The sequence below is a fragment of the Cydia strobilella genome, chromosome 14, assembly GCF_947568885.1.
Source record: "Cydia strobilella chromosome 14, ilCydStro3.1, whole genome shotgun sequence".
In the NCBI taxonomy this organism is placed as follows: Eukaryota; Metazoa; Arthropoda; class Insecta; order Lepidoptera; family Tortricidae; genus Cydia; species Cydia strobilella.
In genome coordinates this window covers 5,695,242-5,712,588 of record NC_086054.1, presented here as the reverse complement: position 1 = coordinate 5,712,588, position 17,347 = coordinate 5,695,242, and the positions used below count along the sequence as shown (strand labels likewise).

General features: G+C 40.4%; 1 protein-coding gene across 1 annotated transcript; it reads left to right on the top strand.

Annotated features, from left to right (window-relative positions):
• Positions 1 to 268: 268 nt before the first annotated feature.
• LOC134747444 (uncharacterized) lies at positions 269 to 4,524 on the top strand. Its single transcript, XM_063682069.1, has 4 exons — positions 269 to 497; positions 812 to 1,011; positions 2,308 to 2,466; positions 4,387 to 4,524. Exons 1-4 carry the CDS (start codon positions 269 to 271, stop codon positions 4,522 to 4,524), a joined length of 726 nt encoding a protein of 241 aa, XP_063538139.1.
• The last annotated feature ends 12,823 nt before the right edge of the window (positions 4,525 to 17,347 follow it).

Here is a 17,347-nt window from a genome sequence, read left to right as displayed (position 1 = left end):
GAACAACAACTAAAATAATGGAAATGACAAATGGTAAATTCATAACGCGTAGACAAAGGGGAGAGTGTGTATCTCGAATGTTTTGGGTCACTCCGAATCGCGGCGAAGTTTTATCTGCGCGTACTTTTGGCCGTGTATCCGTGTCGTAGTTTTGACCGGAAGAACGTTGCTATTAAATTTCATAACTTTACACGTGCGCGGCGATATAATCGGTGTCGTTTTATGTACGGCTAGCTCGGGCATCGCTGCGCAAAATTACCCAAGCGACATGACGGCACATAGCATGTTCAAATTGCCCATCGAATTGGTGGACGATTTGGGTCATTGGAGCGTCACTAAAATATCTCAACGCGGGGAACTCATTCAGAAATCTGACGTCATCATCTACGACGAGGCCCCTATGGCACACAAATATTTAATCCACATGTTGGACCGATCGCTTCGAGATCTCCTGGGCTCGGAGAAAATGTTTGGCGGCAAAGAAATAATATTCGCCGGTGATTTCCGTCAGATTCCACCGGTGATACCGAATGCTAGATCAGATTCGGAATTTACAGTTCAGTTCAATCATCACCGCTTTGGGAACAATTAAAAACTTTCACTCTGACGGCATCCCAGCGTCAGACGAATGATCCCGAATTTGCCGATTTTCTATTCAAACTGGGTTCAAATCAGCTGCCGACGGAAAGAGTTACAGTAGGACGTGGCGTCCAAAATTTAATAGAAGGTCTATGATTTCACACGACTTTGAAGGACCTTATAGATTTCGTGTTCCCAATTGACGATTTAAATGACCCTGACTTATGTGCAGGCAGAGCGATCCTTTGCACTTATAACGCTGGCGTGGAAGCGATCAATGAACGTGTGATGGGTCGGTTACCGAATGAGCCAATGCATTTTTTCGGCGTTGACAAGGTCGTCAGTGAAGGCCCCGATGAGTTATTCTTCGGTCCAGAGGCATTGTGTAGGATTCAACCTAATGGTGTTCCAGAGTACGATTTAGTGTTAAAAGTCGGTTCCGTTTGCATGATTACTCGTAATCTCAGTTTCGCGGATGGCTTGGTCAACGGACCAAAGTCATCATAGTGACGGTAACATCACGGTAACAAGATGTTGTTGTGATGAGGCGAGGTGATGACCTCGCCTCATCACAAACCAAATCAACATCAGGACTACTTAATTCCGCGTATTCAGTTCAAAGCCCCGATCGAGATGATGAGGACTCAGTTTCCGTTACAGGTGTGTTACGCAATGTCGATTCACAAATCGCAGGGCCAGACCATCAATCGCGTAGGTGTTGACTTGAGATCCGATGTATTTAAGTCACGGTCAGCTATACGTAGCTCTAGGCCGCGTTCAAAACCGAGATGACATCAAAATTTTAACTTCCGTCGTTAGGGCGTCAAATAATGGATTTATGAATTGTAATTAAACTGACATATACTTACTTATTTATATTTATGACATGTAAAACTTAATGTAATTTTATCAATAAAGGAATATGAATATGGCAAATAACATCGTATGCGGGTGCTAACAAAACCTAACTACCACAAACAATACCCTTATATCTTTTCTTTGTTACAAACAATCAAACCAACCAACCTAACCTAATATCTAAAGACGGCAGAGTTCTAAGAGTATTTTTCTCAAACATACTCCAAAATGTTTCCGTTAATATCACGAATAGAAGACATGAAGTTGCTCATTTATGGCTCCTTGCCTTACTTCTTGACCTAGGCCAAGAAGTAATGTAGGGAGTTAGTATGAAACGTTCATTATTGTCCGCTGCTCTAACTTTTTAAATTTGCTCACTAAGATTAGACTGACAAAGGAAATATTACATACAGCCAACGATCACTCTCTCTGTAAGCATACTTGCGACATTAAAAAAAAAACCAATGGTACTATTTTTACAAGCGGTTAAACATGGTGCTCGAATAGCTTTTTCAAATGTCAAGTTTAAAAAGTAAAAAAGGCGGCAATTTAAACAATTTTATTTATTCTCGTTCGTTCCGATTGTTATATCACCAAAAATAAAAATGACATCAAGTGACGAGAGCGATAGGGAAATTATGGACTGTACTCCGCCTAATTTAAGAGAGGAAGCCAACTTAGCTATGCGTAATATGCTACCGGAAAAAAGCAAACAAATTTACATGAAAAATTACGACGCATTCATAAATTGGCAAAAAGAAACCAAGACAAGCTCGTTTTCGGAGAATGTATTTCTCGCATATTTCAACATAGCTGCAAAAACCAAAAAGCCCTCAACACTATGGGCTATGTATTCTATGCACCGTACAGTTGAAACACGGTATTAATATTAAAGAATACAAGAATCTAAACTCGCTGCTGAAGCGGCAATCTGCGGGGTATAAAAGCAAGAAATCTAAAATATTTAACAGTGAAAATATTTCAAAATTCTTGTCGGAAGCTCCCGATGACCGCTTTTTGGCAATCAAGGTAATCTTATTGCATAATATTTGACTTGTCAGTAGGTATATTAAGCATGTAATTAACATTTAAATATTGATTTCAGGTTGCTCTAGTATTAGGCATTAATGGTGCCTGCAGGTGTATAGAACTGACCAATATCAGTGTAAATGACGTCGAGCATCACGAAAATATCATCCTTGTGAAACTAAAACAAAAATAGATTGCATGTTTGTTGTCAGAGATGAGTTTGTGACCGTAGTACAAAAATACAAAGCTCTTCGCCCAGTGGACTCTAACACTGATCGTTTTTTCCTGAATTACAAAAATGAAAAGTGTACCAGGCAACCAATTGAACGGCACACCATTGCATGGATGCCCAAGGCGATCGCAACTTTTTTAAACTTGCCTAATGACTCCTATACGGGCCATTCCGGAGATCTTTTGCAACTCTTCTTGCAGATTCTGGGACGAACCTGACGACGCTTAAAAGACATGGTGGATGGCGTTCTGATCAAGTGGCCGAGAGCTATATCGAAGATTCCATTGAGAACAAACGTTGCATATCAAAACAAATAAACAACAACATTAAATTGAAATCATCAACTGCCCCGCTATTAAGTCCTCAGAGCGAACAAATAAATAGCCCTCAGCCACTATTAGTCTCTCAAGAGGATTCATTACCACCACAGAGTCCTCTACTTAACCAAGAAAACACAAGCCAACTAATTACACAGTCCACTATTTCGACATCATCAATTCAGCAAAACACCATTAATGTGCCCGGAAAAACCATACATTTCACTTTTAAAAACTGTCCGAATATGTCCAATATTCCTTTCAACATTAATTAGTGTGTTACGGTTGAAAATCGTAACTTGGAACCAATCTCGTTTCGACACTCCTGGCGACATCTAGCAGCGAGATTATGAATAGTGTTGAGTATGTTAAAACGATAGTCGGGTCGAAGGCGTTTAACGCCATCTGTCGAGGTCGGATAACACCTTTGCATAAACCTGGCAACATTTACTGCAAGGCGTGTTCTCAGATGCTTCGATACATTATTTAGGGTCTTGTTTTGGAAGTATGATTGAAAATAGCGCACACGGATTATTTTCCCATATATTCCATCGTCTTTCTCAAATTATTTTAGACTTATAGTTTGTCAATTGTTTGTTGTTGGTTATAGTCTGTCTCATTTCAAATATAGACAGAGAGAATCATGCCGTCTTTGTCTTGCACTAGTACTGGCGCCCGAAAGAAAGGGATGAATGATTTTTCCAGTTGTTACTGACTGACAGATTGGTTTGACCAACTATAAATATAATTTCGATGACTGAGTAAAAGTTTTTTTTTTGTCCTCTGTTGATATGGCAACTTAATACGTGGGGACGTGGAAGGTGTACGGTGCTTCCGTCACTTCAATTCGGCATGATGTGAGGAAGCAGACATCAACGATTGAGAGTCAATTTTGGTCGGGCAAGCAGCCCTAAAATGCAAATACACTTTGCAGCTTATAACCCGTAGCGAGGTAAGTTTCTTGATATTTGTCATCGTGAAAGCGCAATTTCTAAAGTGCTGATTTGTATTAATTTTTGGTTTCTTTTTTAAAGCATACAACGTGGCAATGGCGTCCTTTCTTTTGAATTCCTTGTGAATGATTTTAATTTGGCTTCGGGTCAACATGTTAGAGGTTAATACCAACAATTTCATCAAGAGTCCGGGTAAGGAACAGTGATTTAATATGGAAAAGTGTAGTTTTTTTCTTTGTCTTTGTGCATACGTGGCAATAATAACCATGGGTACCAAATTTAATAGTTTTCTCATGAGTGGTAGAGTAATGTAGGAGTTTTTATTTTGTCTGATCTGTTTTCGTGGGACATAAAATCAAGGTGCACATGGGCATGCACTTTTGCCAACATGTGATTCAATGTGTAATTTTGTTTGTAGGTTGAAAGCCGGTCCTTTCCCCGGGTCCTTCCTTTCGCCCCTGCACACCTGGCTTTGTCTTCTGGAACGTGCTGGCGCAGCCTGCCCTTGCAGTATTGTTCTTGTGACTCCGTGCTGTTCATCGCGGCTGTGGCGTAGGGGAGAGTGGGTAGGATTCGTACACCGGGAGCATTCGTACAGTGGTGATATCCCCGCTATTGAATACAGTGGCGTGTTCACGTGTGTGTGGGTAACTCCCACTCATACGCATACGCTACCCGCGGGGCGGCGCAACAGTGCGGCCGCCAGCTTCGACACGACAGGTTCATTCATGTTTTCGCTCCAGGTAAGTTTATTTTGTATTCACCTTGAAACACGTTTAAATCTTATAAGTTTTGCTCTAATTAGATAAAGTGATTAAAATATAGTTTATGATTTGATATCGAGGTTTTATATGTAAACAACCATTTTGGGATAACTACAACGGTTATTTTTATTTCAAATTTATTTGTTAATTTGTTGGGTTGGGTTACCTTCGTACAGTTGTCAGTGGGGTAGATTCGTACTGTACGAATGCTCCCCACTCTGAACTGCGTAAGTAAAAAGATCTTATTCCATGAATATTGTTATTATTATTTCAGAACCATTATGCCGCGAGTATATGTAAAAAAAGGGACAAGATCGGGAGATGTAAATGAAGACGCAATGAAGTCAGCGATAGAAGAAGTTTTTAATAAAACATTGTCTATTAGAAAATCTGCGCAAAAATATGGCGTCAAACCAACAACGCTTGAAAGTCGCTTGGCAAAGTTTCATAAGCAGGCGGCTGCTGAAGAAGAAGATAATACGGTGCGTGTTTTCAGTTCCAAGTACTCTTCAAACCAAGTGTTTACAGCCGAAGAAGAGACTCATCTTAATACGTACATAATGAACTGCTCCAAATTGCATTATGGAATGACGATCGTTCAAGTCAGGAAACTGGCGTACGAGTTTGCAAAAGCCAAGCAACTACGTTATCCTCATAATTGGGATCATAATAAAATGGCAGGAAAGGATTGGGTAGACAGTTTTCGCAGACGTTGTACAAATTTAAGTCTTAGGAAACCAGAAAACACCAGTGCGGCCAGATGTTTCGCTTTCAACAAGACTGCCGTAAATGATTTCTTCGGAAACCTTGAAAAAGTATATACAAAGTATAAGTTTACTGCTGACCGGATTTACAATTTTGACGAGTCAGGGATATCCACTGTGTTGAATACCCCTAGGGTTTTAGCTGAAAAGAACCAGAAACAAATAGCGCAACTTGTATCGGCAGAGAGGGGAGAACTCGTTACATTCGGAGGAATAATTTCAGCTAGTGGTAATACAATTCCCCCTCTATTTATCTTCCCCAGGGTTCATTTTAAGGACCATTTCATGACTGGTGCTCCGGAAGGTAGCCTAGGGATTGCTACAAAGAGTGGTTGGATAAATGCTAGTATATTTTTAGAGGTCCTCAAACATATCCAGAAGAAATATAACCCTATTTTGCTGCTGGTTGATAACCATGAAAGCCACGTCACAATAGAAGCTGTAGACTATGCTCGTGATAATGGCATTGTTTACCTGTCGTTCCCACCTCACACAACACACCGTCTCCAACCTTTAGACGTCGGAATATTTGGGCCTTTTAAGGCCAAATTGAAGACAGCGTTCAATGATTGGCATGTGAATAACCCAGGCAAAACCCTAAACATATACAATTTACCGCAACTTGCCAAACTGGCATATTTTGAATCATTCAATGGGAAAAATATAACAAGTGCCTTTCAGAAGACTGGAATTTGGCCATTTAATAAGCTAGCCTTCGGTGACGATGACTTTGCAGCTGTCAGCGTATACCATTCGGGTTCTACATCAGGTGCAGATGTTAGCGTCGTACAAACTAATACTGAAGACGTAGAACAACAAGATCTACCTCCCGAATTAGCTCATACATCAACTTCTTTACCGCCACTGCCATTAAAACCCGCACAAGGTGGCCAATCAAGTTCTACGGCTGATCAAGACCAAGGTCTCCCACGGAGCTCAGTGCCTGTATCACCTTCTTTGCCTACATCTACAACTCCGCCTGCGACTTTGCCAACTATAGAATTAATAACTCCAGAAGTAATCCGGCCCTACCCCAAAGTGGACAGAAACGCGTCGAAAAAGTCGAATAAATGAAGACAGCCAGGAAAATCGAGAATATATACAGAAACTCCGGAAAAAACAAGGCTAGAAGAAATAGAGAAAGCAAAACAGTTGAAAAAGCAAGAACTAGGAAAGAAACAAAAGGCCAAGGAGATGAAACAAGCATTATTTTCTCTATCAACCAAACAAAAAAGACTGAAGAAAACTGTAAATACAACTAAATCAAAGAGGCAAAAGAAAACTGTAAAGCATGACAGTGAGAAAATGAGACTGATTCTGAGGATGACGCTAATGTAAGTTTAAGAGAAAGTTCTTGCTCTCCCACAGAAGAGATGTCTGAGGAATCGGATTTTCAAGATGAAACTCCAGTTATATCAGTTAACATCAAAGAAGGATGTTTTGTCCTTGTAAAATTCGCGAAAAAAAGGTCTGTTCTATATTATGTTGGGCAGGTGCTTAAAAAATACAGTCCCACTGAATACAAGGTTTCATTTTTGAGGAAGAAGCCTGGTACTTCGAAATTTGTTTTTCCCACCACCAACGATGAGGGCACAGTTTACATATCAGATGTAGTACACACACTGTCGCCATCAAAATCTGCTTCAACAGCGAGAACAGCCCACATCTTTAGTTTCGAAAAAGACTTATCTAAATATAATGTAGGATAATACATCTATTATTACCTAAAACTAAGACTCGTTACTGTAACGGTATAATTCATAATGTTGATTAAATTATTTATCCTATTAATAAGAGAAAAAATTATCACAAGTTTTTTGTTACTACAAATAAGAAGTTATTATTAGTATTCAAGTACTTAAAAAAGAATAATCGTTAATTGTTACTACATAAAGGCTGAAAACATGAAGGCTACAAAAGGAAGTTATTATTGGTCTCAGCCAATGTTCCCTGTGTCCTGGAGCCTCCGGGATTGTGCCGGGCTGATGGCAAAAGGCCAGATGGTCTTACATTGGTTCCTTGGCAGAATGGTCGGTGCCTTTTATGGGACGCAACGTGTGTTAGCACCTTTGCCCCGTCCCATCTGAGTCACACCATCGGTGCTGCTGGTTCAGCTGCGGAGTATGCGGCTAAACAGAAGCATACGAAGTACTCTGCCTTGGAACCAATGTATGATTTTATACCAGTTGCGGTGGAGACTGCAGGACCTTGGGGTGCGGAGGCTAAGGAGTTTGTGTGGGAATTGGGTCGGCGACTGAGAGATAGGGGTTGCGATCCTCGCTCCGGATCGTACCTGGTCCAACAGATCTCCTTGGCAATTCAACGGGGCAACGCTGCCAGTGTCATGGGGACGTTTGGGCCGGCTACGGTCCGGGGTGGCACCATAACCTAAATAGTTTAATTTAGTGGTTAAGCTAGACAAAGCCTGTTGCGGATTACATCATTTGTAAGTCGATGACGAAGCCTGTTGCTGATTTGATTTTGTGTCCACTTGACGAAGCCTGCGTTGCCGATCACGATCTATGCATGGATGTTATTTACTGTTTTATTTATTGTGACGTGAAAATAAAAGAATTATTAAATCACTTTACGAGTTATTATTATTATTATTTTTAATATTTTTTCAATTACTTATGCGGAATCTACATCGCAATCAATCTTAGCTGCAACATCTCCAGTACATAATGTCAACGCTACGCCAAATTCTGTGAGCACTAATGACATTGTAGCAACTGCGATGTTTTCAGCTTGAGACAGATTAAAGACAACCAATTTAATTGTTAATTATCTCTTTTTTCTACCTAATTGTTTGAAATTAATAAAAAAGTATTCAATTCACTAATGTTTTATTTATAGCATGTAAGGAAAAAAATGCGTATCTTTAAATAATTTTCCAAATAAGTAAATATTGCATCCATGACTTCCGGTATGAATGATGATATTACAGCCCGAGATATTCTGTAAAAAGCCTGCAAATAACGGTAGATCATCCCAGTTACCAAATAGCATAACGCGACTTGTAGACCTTCACGTCTGTGATGGAGACGGTCCAACACAGAAAATCCTAGAGGTATTTATAAATCACGTAGCCAGTCCTACAGATCATCTGTTGCAAACAATGGATTGGTTCAAAACTAATTTTAAATATTTGGTCCCGTCTGATAAAATAATTAAACGTGCTGTATATTTAACACAGATGCACACTTTACACTGGACATATAACGACTTTATTAAACATTATCTTGACGAAAATACTAAGCTTATCTTTCATAGTAATGGGTCACACACTGTAGACAGTTATTATTATGACTTATCAGATAGCATTGACGTAATCGAGAGATTACTTGATTATCAGTTGGAAAATGAATTTATGTCTGATTTAACTATACTTGAAAAAAAAAAAACAGATATTTATCTAAGAATTATATAATGTGTGCGAAAGAAAGATACAAAAAAAATGCATTTGAAGATATAGCTTCTCTCATGATTGTATCTTCCCTTTGTATCAATGGAGTAATATTTTCTAACAATGTGTCAAAATGTTCTACATCCATTCTCAGAAGCATTCTGAATTCAGCAGGATCTTCTACCCCTAATTCATTAAAAACAGTGTTTGTAGCGCCAAAATCAGATCTTCTCAACATCTAGGTCTTGTCCAAATCCGGCGTTGCTCTTGTTCCAACAATTCCTTTAATTCTTCCATTAATAGTGGAATAAGTAACTTTGTATATTTTCTAATAATCTTTTTACGATCCATCGTGTCCGAATCTCTCAATAGAACTGAACTGACTATACTAATTTCAAAACTTTTAATATGTAATGCACGTTCAAAGTTATCTCTTAAAATGGCGCGCGAGGCGACGTGACGGCCGAGTGGCGAGACAGTGCACGTTCAGTGTTCAGACCTGCCGAGTGAGCGAGCGAGACAGTGCGGGGAAGCGGGAGGGTGGACACTCGGTCTAGTGAGCCAAGCTAATGTCTCGCCGCTTCGTTCGGCCGAGCACTCGGCGCTATGTTTATACGCACCGAGTACTCGGCCAAGAGCATTGTCTCGCCCGTTTACTCGGCACGTGTGATCAGGACATTACAGATACGCGCAGACTGGTCCAAATCGTCAAGTTTTGTCTGCAGGACGTCCAGGTCTTTGGTCTAAATAAGCAGCGAGAGCGCTTGTATCAACGTTCAGGATCGACGTGTTCTCCTCCAACAGGTGTTCTGGGGAGCCGATAGTGGACGTAGTAGAAGCAAACGCTAGATTTTTTTCATTTTACATGCGGGGCATTTCCATTTAATTTAATGTATGGGAAGATTTTTTTAAAAATCTGATTCTTGCATTTCGGCACAAATGTAGTGCATGTGTTGTTGACAACCAGCCCATTTGATCGCATCTTTCTCTGCTAGAGGTTTCGGGCACTTACCGCATTCCATATTGGCAACACAGGTAATTATTTCACGAATACTTAAATTTCCCGTACCACGAACCTCGGCGATACGTAAACGACAGCACTATTGCATCTTGGTACCGGGGCAATACTTAACACGTTGAACGCCACATGGCACACCGGTGAGCCAACGCAATATGCCCGTACACGCCATAGTAAAATCAAGTAATACGCGATTTTTCAAAAAAAATTTTTTGAGTAATTTGGAAGCGGACCATGATATTTATTTATGTCGATTAAAAAAAAAACAGGTTATAAGTAAAAAAAATCAAATTTCTTAAAAAGGCTCACGGGTGAGCCGCGTGGCCTCATAGGAAGGAATTGCGGTTTGCAATTCTCGGGGGCCGCGGGGGTCATGCTGTGGCCCACCCGCCCGCGGCCCCCGCACTTGCCTGCGCACTCGCAGCGGCTGACAGTACCGCTAGTATCCAGTGACGTAACACTCGTGCCATGCGTATACATACGATTTTTCGTTTATAATAGATTATTACAGTGTTTTTAACTTGTTCGTTCATTATGGATGACGATGGCTTTGAAGACTTGGTTATATCTCAAGAGGACTTAGCAGAGATTGAAAACGTCGAAATAAACCTTTTAAACAGCAGTTTTCAACTAAGTTCAGAAGATGAGTTGCAACCAGTATCATCGCATCGAAAAAGACGACGTATTTTGCACTCTTGACTCCGAAGAAAGCGAAATCGATAATAGGGTTGTTCCTGATACTTCGGGTAAGTAGGCAAGAAGTAAATTATAGTACTAATAACTGCAGTGAATGTTGGTTGTAAAGGTATAAATTACATATAACTAGTAGTCTGCCTCGAACTAGGAACTCGCTCGGTGACAAGTATAACAAGACCTCTTTTCAAATCTTTGGGGTCCTTTGGCTCCACAACCCCTTGATTGATCCTGCTGAGATTTTAATCAGTAAATTTTGTGGAAATTTTGTAAAGATTGGAATAACGATCCTCAAGTTATCGTCTAACAAACTGTCAATCTGGAAATGCCATCGAAATGCATAGCCGTCCCACTTGCAAGTCGAATGTAAAAACTTCGTTCGCTTCGCTCACTCGTTCAATTATACTTGTAGGTAGAATCGTATGGTCTTCTAATCAAAAGTTTATATTTTACAGGTAATACACCTTCTTCGGACCGATGGACGGATCCCTTAGGTAATCAGAGAGTAGTTATACCATACACAGACATTCCTGGAATGCCATTTGAATACCGTAACAGCATGAATAACCAAACTCCGTGTGATTTCTTTGAACTTATGGTGCCTGACGAAATATTTGAAGAGATTGTTAACTGCACTAACCTATTTGCTATACATAAAATTGCTACATCAAACAATGCTTTTAAATTCGCAAGGCTTAAGAAGTGGGTTCCAACTAATGTCACAGAAATAAAAAAATTTTTTGGGCTTTTGGTGTTCATGGGCATTGTAAAACTACCACGAATCGCTGATTATTGGTCTACAGATAAGGTTATAAGTCACCCTTTTCCACGAACAGTAATGTCGCGCAATCGCTTTGAGCTGCTACTACAAATGCTTCATTTCTCTGTTGACGACGAGGCCCACAAATCTGACAGACTACATCGAGTTCGGCACCTTTTAGAAATGCTGAATACGAACTTTAAAAAATACTACGTACCATCTGAAGAACTCTGTATAGATGAAAGCGTTGTGCCGTTCCGAGGAAGAATAGTATTCAGACAGTACAACAAGCAGAAACGACACAAATACGGGATCAAGGAATTCAAACTGTGTACCTTGCCCGGTTACGCTTATAAAATCAGTGTTTATGCTGGTAAAAATGATTCTACAAACAGTTCTCCAACCAATGTAGTAATGGACTTATGTGGTGATCTTTTCAATAGAGGACACACATTGTACACCGATAACTGGTACACTAGCGTTGACCTGGCAAAGAAGCTATTAGACCAGGAAACTCATTTAGTTGGCACGTTACGAAAAAATCGGAAAAATATTCCCAAAAGTGTCACTTTGAAAAAACTGAAGAAAGGCGAATACATTGCCAAAGAAAGTCCAGACGGCATTACTGTTATGAAGTGGAAAGATAAACGAGATGTTCTCGTTCTGTCCACAAAACACTCTGTTCGTTTTCATAACGTGACGAAGCGTGGTAAAGTAGTGTCTAAACCTCATATAATCTTAGATTATAATAAGGGCAAAGGTGCCGTCGATTTATCTGACCAGATGTCATCCTATGCTAGCCCATTACGCAAATCAGTGAAGTGGTACAAAAAATTGGCAATTGATTTACTTCTCAACACGTCGATGGTGAATGCTTTAACATTGTTTAAAACCACTAAGAAGGCTAGTATCCAGATTATAGACTTCCGTAAACAAATTTTCATGAATTTGTGTGGTCAAAATGAAAAAGTCGTCACCGTACAACGGCCCAAACGAACAAAGCACGTTTTAACCAAAAAGGAGGGCAAAGCTAGATTAGTTAGACGTACCTGTCAGCAATGTTATAAAGACAATGCAAAAACTATGGGTGCGAAAATGGCTAAAACTAAAACCAAAAAAGTTACGACATACTGCGCAATTTGTCCTAATAAACCGTGGCTGTGTTTAGATTGTTTTAACAGAGTTCACTCTTAGAGTGGTTAATTACCTACTACTCTGTAATAATACTAATTTTAATATCTATTTAAGTATTTGCGACTGATTTCTTACGTTTGATCTCATGTTATGTGCTGATTGATTTTATAGAGTTTTGTGACTTGATAAGATTTATATAATGTTACTGTATGTTGAGAATACTTTTTAGTTTATTTTCTGATTGTGATAAGTTACTCGTTTATGTTACCTAAGAAGACTAAGTCTTTCGAAACTTTTGTGCCATCCTAATAGCATGTATGTTCATATACCACTTACTTAACCAAAAGTTAATAATAATGTACGTTTTAATTGCTTAATAAATAAATACAATATTAAAAACTAGTTTCATTTCATTTTCTGATCATATTTCATGTTTTAAATCTTCATTGTCAGTTTCTACTATATATCACTTAACCATGCGTAAGGCAACCCTAGCAAAGTATAAAAAATGGTGAAAAAATTTCAAGTCCTGTACGGTACATAAGAACCAAGCGGGTTTGTATTTTCTCTGGGGCCACGCGGCTCACCCTAGATACGTTTTTAGTTGGAACAAGCGATCTGTGGCCTGTAAAGCAGGTTTTAGTTGAAGGCTCACCGTGGCTCACCGGTGTCCCCCATGGCTCCAATGGTTCAATATGGTTTGGCCCACCGGTGACCCCGGTGGCTTGAATGGAAATTCTACATTTTTGAAGTGGCGTTCAACGTGTTAAGTCACCCTTACCACGAAACTCAGCGATACGTAAGGGACAGCACTAGCACAGTAAACTATCTAAGTACGGGGGCGAGTCTCTGCGCTGTCTGTGGGTAGATGAGTCGCGCACTTGTTTACGTTCGCGAGCGAGTAGTTGAATAGAAGTGAAGTGATTTTTAACACTGTGAGAACTTTACTGTTTGTGATAGTTTGTGAGTGCTGTTTAGTTTATCAGAAGGATGGATACACGTACTACACACTGGTATACTATACGAGTTACAGAAACAATAAAAAACATTTTAAAAATTAAAGTTAAGATGGATGGTTCCATTATATTAAAATAAGACTTAGTTTTTATAACACAGCAGTATATTTTATTGAAGTTAAGACTGTTGCTGCGAACCATACTAAGGTAGGTACAATCGACGTCAAATCAATTGGATCTTAAATTAATTAATTGAATCTTTTTAACAAGATATAAGTTGACCCACACAGAACTATTGTTCCGAGTTCTCGGCGCCGCTCGTAACTCTCTGGTTTAGGATCGTATGGTGGGGTATCCATCATGCGATCCTGAAATGGAATTCAGAATGAACCTGTACAAAGCGGCACTCACAAAGAAACAGGTCGCAGTATCGGAGGTGGTGCAGGCGATTATGAAACCGGAACGGCTCATCGTTCAATTTGCTGTGGCGAGCGTGCCCCAAATAACTGAGGAGGAAATAAAAAAGTATGTCGAGAGTACCGTCGACGTCTTCCCGGCTTATTTCCTGGGAAAAATGTACCCCCGCACCCGGTCGACTCGGACGACGAATGTCGACCACAATAAGTTGACGTCGGCGGTACTACAACAACGACTCAACCAGGTGCAATATAAAAAGAAGTACGTGGGTACGTGGGCACGCTGTCTGCGAGCCGCTCGCCGCGGCCATACACTGGCGGATTTGTCGATAGGTAGTGTCGCCAGCAACAAATCGCACATGTGTATGGTGGGCTTAAACGAACGCACGCTCAATTAAAAGAGCAATCCTTGACTAGTAAGCAGCCCACCAAAAAGAATAGTACATGCGTTGTGTACGATGTAGATAATGAGTTAAATAAATGAGAAGATACCGCGCTCCCCAAGAAAATGCTGATTAGTTGACCCACACAGAACTATTGTTCCGAGTTCTCGGCGCCGCTCGTAACTCTCTGGTTCAGGATCGTATGGTGGGGTATCCATCATGCGATCCTGAAATGGAATTCAGAATGAACCCGTACAAAGCGGCACTCGCAAAGAAACAGGTCGGTAAGAATACAGATATTAATGGACCAACAGCTCTACCGTTAGCAGTCTGAGCCAGAAGTTGTATTTTAGGGTATGTAGGAGTTTTGAAAGAAGAAATAAAACAACTAATCAAGTGGACTCTTGTGTTTTCTTCCCTTTATTACATCCCTTGGTATTATGTAACCAGCCCAGTACATTTCTATAGTTTCATAGGTTTTACGGGTTACATAATTAGCGCCCCACGTTCCTCGTGTTTTTAACGCCATTCATCCTTTCTAGTATGTATCTATAAGTCCCGTGTAGACGTATCGATAGCGCGCAGCGGAATTGATGCGAAGTGGTAACGTGCGTGCGCGATCGCGGCCTGGCTACTAGCTCTGGCGGGCGGCCGCTGTGCGCTGCCCCGCGACCCGCGCCCGCGCTCGTCCTCCTAGCTTGACCAGTCTGTTTGAGGTTGGTTCGCACTGCATGTAGCGGTGCGCCTACTCCGCTCACGAATTATGCGCTCATAATAGATAGAGCAAAATCGCTTTATTATACATATGAAAATATTATTAGCGTGTTCGACAGTAAGGAATTAGATGAAACTGGTTATGTTTTAGATATAATTATAGAAAATGTAGATTTAGCATATAAAAAAATACTGTCATTGAAATTGAGAAAATTGTTACTGTAGCTACAATGGATAAGTTCGATATCAAAGCAGCAGCCACTTTGATCCCCGTTATGAATGGCACGGAGGCAGTTACGAAAAAAATTTATAGAAAGCGTAGAAATGTACGAAACATGCTTGACAAATGATATGTGTAAAAAAATGCTGATATCTTTCGTAGTAGACACGTCTCAATCAATCTGCTAAACTAAAATTAAAGCAAAGCTATGATAAAATTTCAGATTTAATTTCTGATATGAAAAAATACCTACTCACAAAGAAATCAGAATGTTCTATTTTAACACAACTGAACAATATCACTCAAAAACATATGACGGTGAAGGATTATGGTGACAAAATAAAATAGAGGATATGTTCGTTAATCTCACGATTACGCAAGCGGATTCCAATGACAGCGCTTACGAAATTTTGAGACCTTTAAACGAAAAAATGGCAATTAAAAGCCCTATGGCTTGAAAATATGGGAATGTATTTTGAGCCATCGTATTTTATTTCGGGCAATATTATTGTGGGAAGAAATCTTGCCAAGGCAAATCAAGAAGATCACGGACTAAAGGCACTTGGTTCGATTGTGGTGTAGGCCACAGCCGAAGATCACCCTGTACAACGAATACCTATCTCCCATCTGATTTGATACATCACACTCCCATATTTAGCATTCATGCTCCAATGCACACAAACAAAGGAAATCTATTTTAATTCGATTATTACGCATCAATTAACCCGAACAAAGAAACATGTGTACGTTTCACTAGTATATAAGGCCAACATTTGCAATAAAGATTCATTCTATGCTCAACTCTAGTGTTGTCATTATACCCCTGGACGTCCCACACTTCATGGCGACCGTGACAGTCGGGCTGCTCGAGGTAGCCCCAGCTTAGACGCTAGAGGTGGGTAACTCCGGACTCAAAGAGCCAAAAGATCCGATTCCGTGAGCGGACTCGATTCCCTTATCGAATCCGCGCGATTCTTGCTGAGTCCGCGGAGTTATTAACTCCGACTAGGGCGACTGGCTCCGGCCGACCCGAATCACCCGCGATTCCGCGAAGCCGCGTCGCTCCCGTCCCGACTCCCGGCTCCGGCTCGCTCGCTCGCTCTCACTCGCCTCGGCCGGACGCGTGGCGATTCGGCAGTTCTCGGCTTCGTTTCGTTCGGCGGGATTCGGTTCGGGCGAGCGGGTGGCTCGTGGCTCGGTCGGTGACGTAACGGACGGTCGTAAGTGTAATGTTGCCGTCTCTTTACTTTGGCTAGCAGATGGCGAGATAGCAAGATGGCTTGAATGTCGCGTTGCGGTGCTTCAATTTTCGATATTGTCCATGTACCAGTTCGCTCGTGATATAAGTAAAATAATATAAAATTAAAATAGCTCTTTTCTCAATACGTTAGAGCGTATTATTGATTAATCTTTTTTTCAACGAAGTAATTTTTAAAAAATTTGCACAGCGGGATATAACATTTATTATTGTTGTTTGTTTACGTTTGCGAATGCGATCGTTCGTTCGTTGCAAAACTTGCAAATAAAAGTTAAATAGTAGAGTTATTTGAAGTAATTAGTGCTTAGATATAGTGTACTTATTGAACATTTGTGTGTGACTTTAACTGAGAACTGAGAAGTGTTTTAATGTGTAAATAAACGTGAAAATTAGTGAACTTTGTTACTATTTCACTAGGTATTGTGTCGTTTTAGGTATTAATTGTGTTGTTTAAGGAAACTGTAAATAATCTTTTCTAATTTACATAGGTAGCTTAGGATAGGTAAATAAAAATGAAATCGGCACGAAAGAAGAAAAGTCCCATCCGGGAGCACTTTGACCAACTTGATAACAAGCAAGCAAAATGTTTGTATTGCTCCTCCACCATTGCAGTGAGCTTGGGGTCATCAAGCAACCTTACGAGGCACATGAATCGTAAGCATCCGACGATCCCTATTATTATGGAAAGAAGTGGTTCAATAAACATCGCCCCTGCCACCAGTACAAGTACATCTTCGACTTTAGGTAATTGCCCAGAACCCGTCATTCAAATTCAAGAAAATCCACCCCCACCGCCTCCACGAAAAAAACAACCCGTACCAATCAGTGATTTTCTTATATCAAAAAAACCGTTGCCGTTACGAAAATCCCAAGAACTCGACCGGCAATTAGTG

Coding starts and splice junctions, on each gene's coding strand:
- LOC134747444 (XM_063682069.1), top strand. CDS start 269: ATGACGGCACATAGCATGTTCAAATTGCCCATCGAATTGGTGGACGAT. Junction 498..811: donor CAAAGAAATAATATTCGCCG/GTGATTTCCGTC, acceptor ACTTATGTGCAG/GCAGAGCGATCCTTTGCACT. Junction 2,467..4,386: donor ACCGCTTTTTGGCAATCAAG/GTAATCTTATTG, acceptor TTTTGTTTGTAG/GTTGAAAGCCGGTCCTTTCC.